The 13,357-nt window shown below is 52.0% G+C and overlaps 1 protein-coding gene across 2 annotated transcripts in view; it reads left to right on the top strand.

The window, feature by feature from the left end:
- Positions 1-85: 85 nt before the first annotated feature.
- The window catches only part of CARM1 (coactivator associated arginine methyltransferase 1), a 37,348-nt gene continuing 24,076 nt past the window's right edge, over positions 86-13,357 (top strand). Inside the window, exon 1 of one of the 2 annotated variants that reach the window (XM_036233713.1) lies at positions 86-404. In XM_036233713.1, the coding sequence (XP_036089606.1) occupies positions 188-404 (217 nt within the window). In that variant the 5' untranslated portion in view covers positions 86-187. The remainder of the gene's footprint in view (positions 405-13,357) is intronic. The other variant, XM_016153530.2, reaches the window with a different exon arrangement.

Genomic DNA, 13,357 nt, shown 5'->3' with positions numbered 1-13,357 from the left:
GCGCTGCGCCACGGGGCCAGGACATCGGCGGTGGCAGCGAAGCGGCGCGTGGCCGGCAGGCGGCGCTGCCTGGCTCGGCCTCGGCCTGCGCGGCGGCGGCAGCGGCGTTGGCGGCGGCCTGGGCCCGGGCGCGGCGGCGGCGGTGGCGGCGGCGGCGGCGGCGGCGGGGCCTGGAGCCGGATCTAAGATGGCAGCGGCGGCGGCGGCGGGGCCAGGCGCAGGAGTCGTGGGGACGGCGGTCCCGGGCGTCACGGGTTCCTGCTCGACCGTGTCCGTGTTCTCCGGCGCCCGCCTGCTCACCATCGGCGACGCGAACGGCGAGATCCAGAGGCACGCGGAGCAGCAGGCGCTGCGCCTCGAGGTGCGCGCCGGACCGGACGCGGCGGGCATCGCCCTCTACAGCCGTGAGTGCGGGGTCTCGGAGCCTGGCAGAGGGCCGGGCGGCGCGCGCGGGCTGCACACGAGGCCGGCCGGGCAGGGGCCCGGCGTGGGAGGTACGCGGTCGCGGTGGGTGAAGGGCCAGGCGTCCTGAGGGTACGGGGCCCCAAGCCATGGGTGCCTGGTGTGTGGTGCGTGGGGCCGAGCCGAGGGAGCAGGTTTGGGGGGTCCCTGAGCGAGGGGTGTGGAAGAACGGTGTCAAGGGGCAGAGGGAGAAAAGAGGGCGTGCGTGGTGGCCAGAGGTGAGGTGCCTGAGTACGGAGGGAAGCGGGAAAGGGGGGAGTGAGGGCCCTGAGATTAGGAGGGGTGGGGAGGAAGTGAGGGGCTGAGAATGGAAGGTGAATTCGGAGGAAGCCCGGGCTGTGGGGGCCGGATGGGAAGGAAGGGGTTCTGCGGGGTGAGAAAGGTGGGAGTCTCGTGCGCGGCTGTGGCCGCCCTGGCGGGGGGTGGGCGGGGGAGTGTGGGCAGCCTCTGGCCATCAGGGGACCCCCTGGACTGCTAAGGACAGTTAGGAAGTGGTGCCCACTCTGGTGCTACTTGGAGGACCGGTTCTATCTACCTGGAGGGCTTGGTGTTCGGGTTCCCATAGTCGGAAACTTACATATCAGCGGAGAGGGGCCCACGCGCGGGTGGTGCGAGCCCCTGGATGTGCCCCTGGTGAAAACGTGGACGGGTAGGGCCCTTTCTCGTTGCCGGGCTCCGAGAAGGTAACAGCTTCCTCCCGCGCCACGGTCCTCTGATCTTCCTTTTAGGGGATGTGAGAAGCAGGTGTGTTTTCAGCTAGTTTCAAAACTGACATTTCAGTGGGAAAAAAAAATCACAAATGTGTTTGCCGAGGATCTGAGTCTTTGTATGTAGTTCATCCTTTTTCTTTCTCTTGATACTCTTTCTTAATCTGTTTTTTCCCATTCTTGATTCCTCCTTCACATTTTGCTATTCTGTTTCATTCAGCTTTGTCTCTGAGGGTTTCTTGCACTGATGCCACTCAGGAGTCCCTTATTAGCCATTGGCCTGTGTGAATTTTTTTACACTTTGGTAATTGGATGTGATGAGAAGTATGTGGAGCTGTTGGTTCACACAGGGTTGAACTACAGGAGCTGAGTCTATTTACCAGGTGTCGCACCTCTTTGCTGGGGCAGAGCTGGGTCTTTTGGACCAGATGAGGAGAGGAGAGAAGGGTGTCCCAGGTGAGCGAGCATCAGAGCTCAGGACAGACACTTAAGCTGCATCTTAAGCTCAGCAGGGTCCCCCAGATCATAAGCATGGCTATTCATTCTGCAGGCATTAATGGGGAACAGAATAAAGGAGGGTAGTTTTTCAAACTAGGGTCTCAGGGCTTATCCACAAAGGAGTTCCAAGAGACTTGGTTTTTCTTTTGTGAAGTTTCTTTTGACTTTAAAGCAGTTTGAGGTTTATAGGATTTTGGGGAAGAGAGTACAGAGAGTTTCCCCGTATGCCCCGTACCCAGTTTCCCCTAACATCTTTGTCCAGGAGAGCTTTTACTTTTGCGTTTTGTTGATAATCTTGAATTGTTTTGAGAAATGAAGACAACACTTCTCTTTTCAAATTCATAACTGCCACATTGTTTGTAAAGAGGAGAAAGTCTATATTTTTCAAACTGAGATCCTTAGTCTGGGATGATATAGTCCTAGGAGTCTGAAAGATTCTTTTTCTCCTGATGCTCAGGTAACATTGATGTGGGGCTGGGAACAGGGCTTCTGGAGTCAGCCAAATTTGTATTAGTCTCCCAGAGCTGACATAACAAACTTGATGACTTAAAACAACAGGAATGTGTTCTCTCATAGTTCCTGGCCAAAAGTCTGAAATCAAGGTGTTGGCAGGGCCACACGTCCTCTGGAGGCTCTGCAGGGGGCCAGTGTGTGTGGGGGGACCCTTTCTTTGCCTCTTGTGGCTCCAGGTTTTGCTTGGCTTGGAGCAACAGAATTCCAATCTCCATTTCAGTCTTCATACAGCCTCTCCCCCTGTCTTTGTGTCTTTATAGGGACAGTTATCTTTGGATTTAGGGCCCACCCTAAATCCAGGATGATCTTATCTCAAGATCCTTAATTACTTCTGCCAAGACCCTTCCAAATAGGATCATATTCATAGATTCTTGGTGTTAGGGCTTGGTCATGTACTTATATTTTTTGGCCCACTACGTGGGCTAGATTGGTGCCCTGCTAGTAACCATGTGTCTTTGTATCTTAGTTCCCTTATTGATAGAATGGGGATGATGACAGGACTATGTGGCACAGTGTGTTTTCTCAATAAATTAACATGTCTTTGGAGGTAGCACCTGCTCCCTTACAGGGCTGGCTGGCTGGCTGGCAATGGCCTCAAAGTTGGCTAGACTACTGCTGAGGGCGAGGTAGCACTGGTTCCTGAGCAGGCCTGTGGGTTCACAGGACGGATTGCTCTTAAGGGTGTCAGGGAGTGCAAAGTCCCAGGGCTGGGGCGTGGGCTGCACACTGCTCCTGGAGCTGCCACTTGGGGCCCAGGAATGTGGGGATGTAGAACAGGGTGTCTGGCAGTAAGCAGTCAGTATTTCTAAGATATTATCAACAGTGATATTACTGGTGTGGAGTGGTGAGGAGCTGGCTTTTCTGGGAGGGAGCCCTTAAGCTGCTGGGCTGCCCAGCTGTCTCACACCCCCAGCGGGTAGGAGAGAGACCCCTGGGCCTCAGGTGGCAGGACTGAGAGCTGGATATAGGTAGCAGGATGTATAGCCCTGTCCCTTGACGTCTGCACCCTCCATGTAGGAGTGATGACAGCTGCAGAAGGCCCTTTCTCAGTCATCATGCAGTGGACGGGAACTCTTCCCACCCCTTCTTGCCACTTGAAGTCACCCTGGCCTGTGTCCATGACACTGGCTAAATGGCAGCTACCAAAACCAGGCCATTTTCCCTGGGCAGAAGTGCAGGCTTCTTGGGCATGAGGACACTTTGGCTCAGCCTCTGGAGTTCGTGGACATGGGCAGCCCTCCCCTTGAAAGGACGCAGCTTCTTGGGGCAGCCTGTCATGGGATGGCCGGGGCAGAGAGCAGAACAGATTCTCAGTTCCTCAGCCCGTGGCAGCAGCCTTTCTGGAGATGACTGTGTCACTTTTCTTCCTTGGTCAGGACGAGTCAGTCTGGCTGGTTCTCTGGACTCTCCCCACCCCCTTGGCTGGGAAGAGATGTACAGCAGGACTTTAAAGCAGCTGTGATAGGGGCTAAATTTCAGCTTTAGAGGGCATACCAGGGTGTGGGAACCCCAGAGAAAAACCCCCTGTGAGAATGAGGTGAAGGATGGCCTGCTGCTACAGAATTGGGAACCTTTGTGACTTCCTTTAGTCACACTTCTAGTACTCCCCTGACAGCTGGGGGAGGAGGAGGGGACACAGAAAAGTTTGTCATGTGTGCCTAGCCTTTAGGATATTCAGTGTCATGCTGGGGTGAAAGAAAGTAACACTGGAAGGGCATTTACGTTTCACTGGTTTCTGCAAGTTGCTACTGGCTGCTTTCCTTTATAGAGCACTTACTATGTACCAGGCTCTGTATAAAACTGTTTTGATAGACTCAGGTGCTTGACCTTAAGTGCAGCTGGGGAAGGGCTTATGGTATATATCAAAAAACAATATGATTGCTTATTCTCCACCTCTCAAATACAAATCAATTTAATGAAAAAAAAAGTAAAAAAAAAGATAATGGTATAAACTAGGGCCTGTGGCCTATTTTCATATAGTCAGCTAAGGGAGGTTTGTACATTTTTGAAGGGTTAAAAAAGAAAACAATTGAAAGAAGAATATTCAACCAAGATTAGAGTGTCTTGCAAAACCTAAAATATTTATTTGCTGCCCCTTGACAGAAAAAGCTTCTAGATGCCTGAGATAAATGAATGAAGCGGGCAAGGTGGCGGGGGGGGGGGGCACTGTGGGAACCCCAGGGCTTTGCCCAGGGATGCCAGATCTGCCACAGCTTTAAGAGAAACTGAAAAGCCTTTCATTGTGTGTATCTGTTTTGATTGTGAAGTTCCTGATTGCCCAGGCCAGATAGAGTACACTTTCTGGACTGTGTGGGTCCGTTGGCCTGACAGGTATGACCCTTGCTGTGTGTAACCACTGGTCCTTAAAATAGCCCTGAGAGGTCAAGGACACCGCTGCTATTTTATTGGTGGAAAAACAGGTGAAAAGTCTTGACCAAGTGACACAGCTGGCAGGTAGCAGAGCTAGCTTTGGGGTTCAGGGCTGTTGGACCTGCTCTCTTACTACAGAATGGTTCAGTGAAAAAGGGAGGTCAGGATTCAGTTTGTGCATAACACAGACACAAAGTAGCAGTGGCTTAAACAAGATGACATTTTATTTCTCATGCTCTTTGTGCTGAAGATTGGAGGTTGGCAGACCAGGGCTAGTGTGGAGCCTCTGCTCGAATTCCTCGGACCCTGGTGCTTCTTGGAGTGAGATTTTGCCATTACAGATTAATATGGTGGCCGGAGTCCAGCTATGACACCCTGGTTTCCAGGCAGCAGGATAAAGAAAAGACAAAGAATGCTAAAGGCCAGGTGTCTTTTAAGGGAGGTTCCCAGAAGCTGGCCGAGGGGGCTTCTTTTTTCATCCTATTGCCAAGAATGCAGTCACATGGCCACCACTAGCTGCAAGGAAGGCTGGGATGTTGTCTTTAGTCTGAGTGACCAAGTGCTTAGCTAATTTCAGGGTTTCTCTTTCTGTAGGAGAAAGGGAGGACAGACACTGGAGACAGTTGCCTCGGCCACAGTGGGTAGGTCATGGATGTAGCCAGAATGTTGGGAAGGACATTCCTGGTTTATGGAGAGGTGTTCACATGGATGAGGGGGTAATGACAGTTGACTGGTATAGAGCAAAAGGGTCCCTCTGAGGAATGGAGGAGCTAAAGGGGAGGTAATGGTAAAACAAGGTTGCCCCCAAGTCACGTTTTACAAGTATTTTTCCTGTAAATGGTCTGGAGTTGTCTGCCATTTTTCACAGGGGCCTAACATGATAAAACTGGTATTTCTGAAGATTACTCTAGTAGCAGATTATGTTGTAGATGGTAGCAGAGAGAGAAAAGCTTGCAGAAGCTTCCAAACTAGTGAACTCAACAGGAATGTACCGAAATAGCTTCAACTTAGCCTGCCCCGGCAGCGTGTCAGAGGTCCAGAAGTTGTGATATGGAATAACAGGTGAATTCTGCCCAGGGCACTGGGGACAAGATGGCAAAGGCCATGACCCTTGCCCAGAGGTTGTAAGTGGCCTGCCCACAGTTTGCTTGGCTATGCAGTTAAAATAAAGGAGACATCCAATATTTTTTAAATTGGGTGACTTCCTTTCAAAATCTGACTTTGTACTTCTGAAAAATCAGAACACCTGGCAGTCTTAGGCCTGCACAGGTTAGAGACCAGGTGCTACCTTCAGAAGGGGCATGCCACCTCAGTTGAGCAGAGTCCCCTTCCTGATCACCACTGCCCCAACACAGGCTTCATGCTATTAGCCATATGTCCTCTCATTTGCAGTGGTTTGTTTCTTAACATGGGGAAGCGTTTATCTGAACTGAGGTCTCCAATGGGTGTGGGAAAATGTCTCTTTCCCTTACCTTGTGACTTCCTTAGACCCCCCAGACCCTCTCTTTAGGCAGCTGAATTGGAGCCTTATGCAGGTGGGGGGTCTTACCGCAAGTTTTAACCTGACCTGGCTTCTAGTCCCAGGCCTTGGCCACTGTCCACCTCCTAGCCCATCCCCCTTCACCTCCACATGTTCAGGCCCATACCCCTCCTAGATAATTTGGAAATCCAGAAGTTCTAAAAACCTAACCTGCTATTCCAGAACTCTGCCACGTGGAGCTCTTTATTATCTCTGTGTATCCAATTCAGTGTGACTAGTCATGTTTTCCTGCAAACATGCTTGGTTACAGGTGTTGCCCATACTCTGTCAGGGACAATCTCCATCATCTGTACTTTGTTACCTTTATAAAACCGAAAAGTCTATATAGGCATAATTTATTTGATTGCACTTCACAGGTATTGAGGTTTTTGTTGTTGTTGTTTTTTGTTTTTTTTTTGTTTTTTGTTTTTTTTTTTTTACAAATTGAAGGCAAGACCTGCCACCAGCAAAAAGATTACAGCTTGCTTTATTGTGGTACTTGCTTTGTGTTCTGGAACTGAACCCACAATATCTCTGAAGTCTGCCTGTAATCCGAAGCATACTGGGCTCACGTGTTTCAGGCAAAGGGCTGAGGGTTTGGCACTGTACCCTTGGTTTGTTGGGGTTGATGGAGCCATCCTACATGAGATCACAGGGGAGAAGTAGGTGTCACTTGGCAAATAAGCAAGCAAGCATTACATGTGGGGGTCTGGATATGGTGAGCACGAAGGGCCTTTCGATGGACGGAAGAGTATAGCGTGAACTCAGGATGACTCTCGGGTGCCAGGTCAGATTTAGCGGAATGGGGAAGGTTCAGGAACCCTTGGTGACAGGTGTGGTTTCTTTCTCAGGGAGCCTGCTCTGTCTGTGTCTGGGATCTTTCCACTACCTGGGGCGGTGATGAATTAAATTCGCCAGGACATTGGGAGAGATGCCCATCCCAGAGGGGGTGGGATGGAGGGCAGACCTGGGCCAAACCTGGCTGGCTGCTCTGGTAGAGAGTGGAGGCCGCTCAGAGGTAGCGCTCTTAACCTTAAGTCTGTGGACAGCTCCTGAAATCATAGGCGGTTTTGCATAAGGAAAGAGGGACAAGAGTCAGTGGTTGTAACCTCAGATGAGCCTCCTTGATTGTAGAAAAGGTGTCACAGTAGCACCTCTCCTGAGGGAACATATGTAAAATGCTTCACTCCATATGCATCTGGTAAACCAGGGCTGTGGTGTTGCTATTGCTTTTGATCTCCCTCAGAGGGGTCTGTGACCGGAAAAAGGCTGGCAGCAACTGGAGGACAGTACTAGATTGGCTGCTGCCTGAGAGGAGAAGTCAGAGTGATAGCCAAGGGGCAGCACCCTTGGAGGGGTGGAGGAGGGGACCCAGCTAGATGGAGAGATGGGGTCAGGTGGAGAGGTGGGGGAGCTGACCTCACCCAAGATGGCAGGGCTCATCAACAGCTCTTTGAAGATGGGAAGACCCGATTTTTCTTCAACCGAAACATGAGTGAACTTGCTCTTTTTATGCAGTAGTTACCATTTGTCTAACTTTAAACAGCAAAATTTTACTGAGTATCTGCTGGGTTCCAGTTACTGTTTTAGGAGCTAGGGATACGGTGATACCTGATATAAGCACACGGTCCCACAATTTTGGGTCTGGGAATGTTGTGTGACAGGCGCATTAAGTCAGCAGTCACATGAACACACCGATGCCCCTAGTGGTCTGTGCCCAGGAGAATATAACATGAATGGAAGCTTGAGAATGCTGGGGGAGAGGCTGGTTGAGGGGGAGAGGTGTTGGTCAGGGCCAGAATAGAGGGGTCCTAGGGCCCTGCTCAGAATTGGGCGCTAAAGCTGCCAGAAGAGCAGGTGGGACCTGGAGCCAAGTCTTGACCCCATGCTTCACCATTGGTATGCCCTCTCTGTGCCTCAGTTTCCTTGATTGGTCCCGAGGCAGCTGGAGTCTGCAACGTCTCCAGTTTAGTACTCCTGCTCTCCTGGGTCCCTGCCTCTCCCCTGCTTTGCATATCCTGCCTGGAATATTCTCTCTTACCCCTCCTGGACTGCAGCAGTCTTCTCTGGGTCAGAAGCTGCTAGAAATCATGGTTAACATAGGCTGGGGAGCCTAACATTGTTGTGATCTTGTGACCCTGGCCAAGTGACCTTAGTTCTCCCTGCATTTCCTTCCTGGAAAACAGGATGGTTTTGATGGCTGATGTCAGCTCAGCACACATAGCAGATGAATTATACGCAGTATATGTATTATATATATATATATATCTCCTCAACCTGCTGTCTGGCCTGGAAAAGATGATGTACCCCTGTGTGGGGGTGATCATTAAACTCCGAGACAGGTAGAACTGGGCAGAAATGACTCAGGAGGGAGCCCTCCTGTTGTCTTATTTTGGGGACTTGTTTGTGAAGCTTTAGGATTCAGGGCCCAGGAATACTGCAGGTTGGGGCCATGGGCACCTTCACATCTGCCCAGGGAGACCATAGCACTTGCCATGATGCTTGCTCTATCCAGCTCTGACTTTTGGGCAAGAGATCCAGAGTCCCCTACTTTCCCCACCCCCACTTCCTTTGTTCCCCAAAAACCAGTTAATGAAGGAAATTGAGTCTACGCTTCAGCCAGGCCGACAGGAGTTCTATATAGGGACTCCATAGAACTTCATGTGTCTCCTCTGATGGGTTATTCTTTTGATTATTTATTTTAATTGTTTTATACAGATGCCCAAGCATTAGGCATTCTGTTTAGTACACTCTACAGTTCTGTACACCTGCATAACAGCCACCCAAAGGCACACCTCCAGCCTCTGGCTAGTTTTTGTTTGGTCAGGTGAGCCTGCCCCCTGCTACCAGACGGGGCATTCTTGAAACAGGTCCAGACTGGCCTGGGGGGAGCTGTCTCCTCTCCACTCCTTGCATGGAGAGGGGAGAACCCCCTTTTATTTCCTAGTTTTTGTCTCTTTTAAGTGATTCATCACCCCACAGCTTTGGCAAGAGTGGGTCTGGGCTGTTTTTAAGATCGTTGGTGGATTTGCTCCCGCATTAATTGTGTTCCCGTGGCTGGGATTCATTTTCACTGGATGTGTTACACATGTCAGGAGGGAATGGTTTTATGGATGGAAACCTGCCTGACAACGAGGCACAGATGGGATTCTGGGCGAGGAAAGGACCTTGGAAGATCAGCGCCTTAATGAAAAAGGAATGCTCTTGTGACCCCCAACGGGGGACATGGGAATCAGTAATCAAAGACAGATTGGGGGGCCTCCTGCATAACCAAGAGGGACATTCCAGAGAACTTGTCACATTCTTCCCTGAGCTGGAGGGGAAGGCAGAGGCAGGCTGGAGCTTCCAGACTTCTCTTGTGTGCTGTGGGGGCCCCTCCTTGGAGCCTGGCTCTGACTCCCATCACCCTCCACTCCCACCCCAGGCCCTGCTTATCAGGGCTTCCAGGCCCTTCCATGGCTAATGTTTACTGAGTGGGAGCATGTGCCAGACGGGCCCTGTGCCAGGCGCTTTACGTTCATTGACTTGCCTAAGCATTAAACAGCCCTGAAGGGTGCTGACTGCTGTGTGCTGTTGGCACAGGGTGCTCAGTAAGCGGTGTGAGTTAGGGTAAGACCAGCTCGTTCTCTGTTCTCCACGCCGTGCACACCTTGTGGGGGGCCACCGTAGCCACAGCTGCTACCCCTATTTTGTAAACGAGGAAACTGAGGTACTGCGTGGTGGGCGGCAGAGTCAGGATGCCAGCCCAGGTGGCCTTGGGGAGTCTTCATCAGCCCTGCTGCCTCTGGGGCACTGGTGTGTAGGGGGCGCTCACCTCATCCTTGTCCTGTGTCAGGGCAGTGGCCCCTCGGCTCCTTCCTCATCCTGCCTCATTGCTGAGTTACAGGACTCGCCTCTCGCCTGCTGCATCTGGAGTCACATCTGGTGAGGCGGGTGGGAGGCAGCCCTCCTAACTTAAACATCCTGTTCTCAGAGCCCATGGTTGGGGCCTGTGGGACTCCTGGAGCCCCAGCAACGCAGCCCTAGGACATCCTGTTTCGCCTCTAGGTCAAAACCTTTCCCTCATCATGGGCCCTTCCAATCAGCCTCAGCCCTGGGCTGCAGTTTCTTCTGTCACACATTCCCCTGAGGCTGCCCCTTTCCTGTTCTCCAGCCTCTTCTGGCTTGGCCTCTGCAGAGCCACTCAGGGCTGTGGGTTGAGGCTCCTCAGCTGGCCAAAGGCAGCTCCCCTTCTAGGAGCCACTTTCCCACTCAGGCTCATGACTTGTTCTATTCCTGCACTGGACACACTCCCTGGCAGCGGCGGGAGCCAAAGTGTGGAGTATAACTACCACCCTGAGGGCTGGTCCCCCTGCACAGGGGTCTGTGACATACCTTGTGCCAACCCAACCTTTCAGGCCTCCCTAAGTGTCTCCTCTGCCAAGGACCTGCTCTGCCTGCCTCAGTTCTCACAGAGTACTGCCCTTCCAGCTCCTGTCATGTGTCAGAGGTGGTGGGGAACCTTGATGACCTCTCACAGCCGTAGGAGGCAGGCTCTACTGTCTCCTTGTAGGGGTGGCTCGGAGACATTACCTGCTAGCTGTGGTCAACCAGCCAGGCCTGGCTCTGCCCAGGTCTAGAGCCTGTGTCCTTCCCAGAGCCCTGAGTCCGGCCCTTTACGGCCTCCTAGGCCAAGTCTCCAAGAGGCTGGGGTGTGGTTTGGCTGTCTCTCACAAGCTGCTGGGTCCCTAGGATGAGGGATGTCATCGCTCTGTGCCTCCGTTTCCCCTTTTAAAAACGAGCTAAGTGTACCTGGGAAGGTGGTCGGGGCATTAACTGATGCACCGCGTGGCATTAGGTATATGTCTAGTATTATTACATAGATTACAGCTTCAAAGTCATGACTGGAGAAGAGAGGCCAGGTGCAGGAGGCTGGAAGTCCAGTTCGTGGGGCAGCAAGGGGCTGAGGTGGCCTGTTTGTTGCCTTCTGCACCCCCCTCCTTTTCATAATTATTTGCTAAGCCCCTGTGCTTTGTGGCGCACATCTGCCACCCTTTTTGTAGCTCACAAAGCCTGGCTTCAGCTGATTAGCATGGATGGGGAGACATTTGCATGTAATAGCTCCCACCCAATCGGTGTCCTAGGATTCTTTTCAGAAAAGCCAGACCCTTTCTTTGTCTGATCCTCCTTTGCTTAAGGTTGCCGGTTGCCGGTTGCCGTGTTGTATGCCCCACAATTAGACCTGTTTCGGGCCCCTCCAGACCAGGCCTGTAGGGCCTGGAGCCTTCAACCCCTGAAGGCAGAGCTGGCCTCCCCAGTTTCTCCCCCATGGAGAGGAGTTCCTGCTGAGTGTCCCCTCTCAGCCTCTGACCTTGAAAAGCCATTACTGATTTACAGCCTTGGGTGTCTTTAGCATATGGGCTCTTCTGCAGCCTATGGTCAGCCCAGGGGCCACCTGGGGAGGGCTTGCTTGGCATTTGTCAGGGTGTCACCCCCATGAGTAGCTAGTTCAGACCCAGCAGGAGGCAGGGAGGCCCATGGCCTGAGTAGTGCTGGGGCAACAGGAAACCTTGAGGGGGGGTGTTACTGCCTCCCCTCCCCAGCCCCCCTTGATGGTTGCCTCTTAGGACCAGGAGCCTCTTCCATTCTCAGTTCTGTCACTGGGTGATTTTGGAAGTGATCAGCTCTCATGGGAAACCAGTGTTCTCGGGGCCTCTCTGGGGTGGATTTAACTGTTCAACTTTTCGAGCTGCCCCATAAATTGCCAACCCTCGACCTCAGTGTGAACCTTTTGGGCCAGCGGAGGTAGCTGTGTTGCTACCGCGAAATATTTTGAAAGGAATGAAGGATAATCCAGCACATACTGTGTGCTTCCAACTATACTTTTAAGAAAAAACAAACAAACAAAAAACGATAGAATGAAGGTCCCCTCATCTTGTCTCCTCCCAACTCTGGGGTGTCAGCTTTCACCAGGGCCTGTTTTAATGTGGACCAAAGACCCAATCTAAATGAAGATGTGCCCAAGCATGGTGTGAGGCTGGTGCCTCTCTCAGCCACAGCCAGGTGGCTGTTACCCTGTGTATGAGGAGCACACCTGAGCCTGGTCTGTGCCCAGCATGGCCTTGTGTCTAGAATTCCCCCTACTCTTTCCATCTGGCCAGAATGCCTGAGGGACATGGTGGCCAACAGTGCCTGCTGTGTGCCCTTGGGTCTTGTGCTGGGTTCAGGGTGTGTTAATCCTTATGGACAACACTGAGCAATGAATTAGTATTTTATTTTTGTAGACATGAAAGCTGAAGCTTTGGTGGGGAGGTGAGGGCCCCTTGCTTGCAGGTGACAGAGCCTGGATTCAAAGCTAGGGCTAACTGACTCCAGAACCGGGGTTCTGGCAACTGTGCCTTGCTCTGTGGCCTCCCCCAAGTCGGGGGGGGGGAGGGGTGCTTCCCCAGGTGACTGCTGCCTGGAATGTAGGCCTGCTGCCTCAGGCTTAAAGAAACCTGAGCCTCTCATGGGCCAGAGCACCCTGAACTGGCCAGCCTACTGCCCCTCCTCCATTACACCCTTAAAAAGGGGTGCCGAGGGTACAGCCTGCTCTGGGAGAGGCAGTGGCTGGAGGCTGATGTCCTTCATTCTCAAGCCCTAAGACAACCCTCAGGTCACAGGGCTTGAAGTTGCAGAGGGCTTGGCAAGACCTGTTACCACTACTCTGCCCCATCAAGTGTATGCGTGTGGGGGGGGGGGTGCACCTAGTCAGACCTGCTCATTTTGGGAAGGGCCCAGGTGATGTAATGATTGCCTTTTGTTTGGTTATCTTTAGAGTACAGGGTAAAAATTCCAACCGCTCAGGAGGGTATAACTGAAAAGTCTGTGTTTTCCTCCCTCCTGATCCTGGCCTAGCCCTTGCTTCTTGGTCTTCTGGTGTGACCTTCCCACATAGGTTTTTAGGCACATATAGGCACATGTGTATAAATCTCTCCCCAGGACCCCACTGTGCTTAAAGTTCTGTAGTTTCAACAGTGGGACAGGACGGTGCCCACAAAAAGGGTGTTTCCCTTCCAGAGGCGGTCACTGGAGTCATTCAGTTCTGTGTGTTGCTAGACAAGCCCCAGGTGTGCTGTGCATCTGGCTTTTCCCTACCCGCTCTCACTTTTACACCCAACATGGATATATTTTACATTGTCCTATCCCTAACAGTGCGGCTTGGTCATCTTAATGTGGTGTCGTCTACAGATTAAAATCTGTGTCTTCATTGGCTGCACTTTCACTCACTCATTCAGTGGGTATTTAGGTTTGCTTCTGGGTAGATCCT

Source organism: Rousettus aegyptiacus, unplaced genomic scaffold (genome assembly GCF_014176215.1).
Source record: "Rousettus aegyptiacus isolate mRouAeg1 unplaced genomic scaffold, mRouAeg1.p scaffold_m13_p_16, whole genome shotgun sequence".
NCBI lineage: Eukaryota > Metazoa > Chordata > Mammalia > Chiroptera > Pteropodidae > Rousettus > Rousettus aegyptiacus.
The sequence above is the reverse complement of the archived record's forward strand: the minus strand, read 5'-3'. Positions and strand labels throughout refer to the sequence as shown.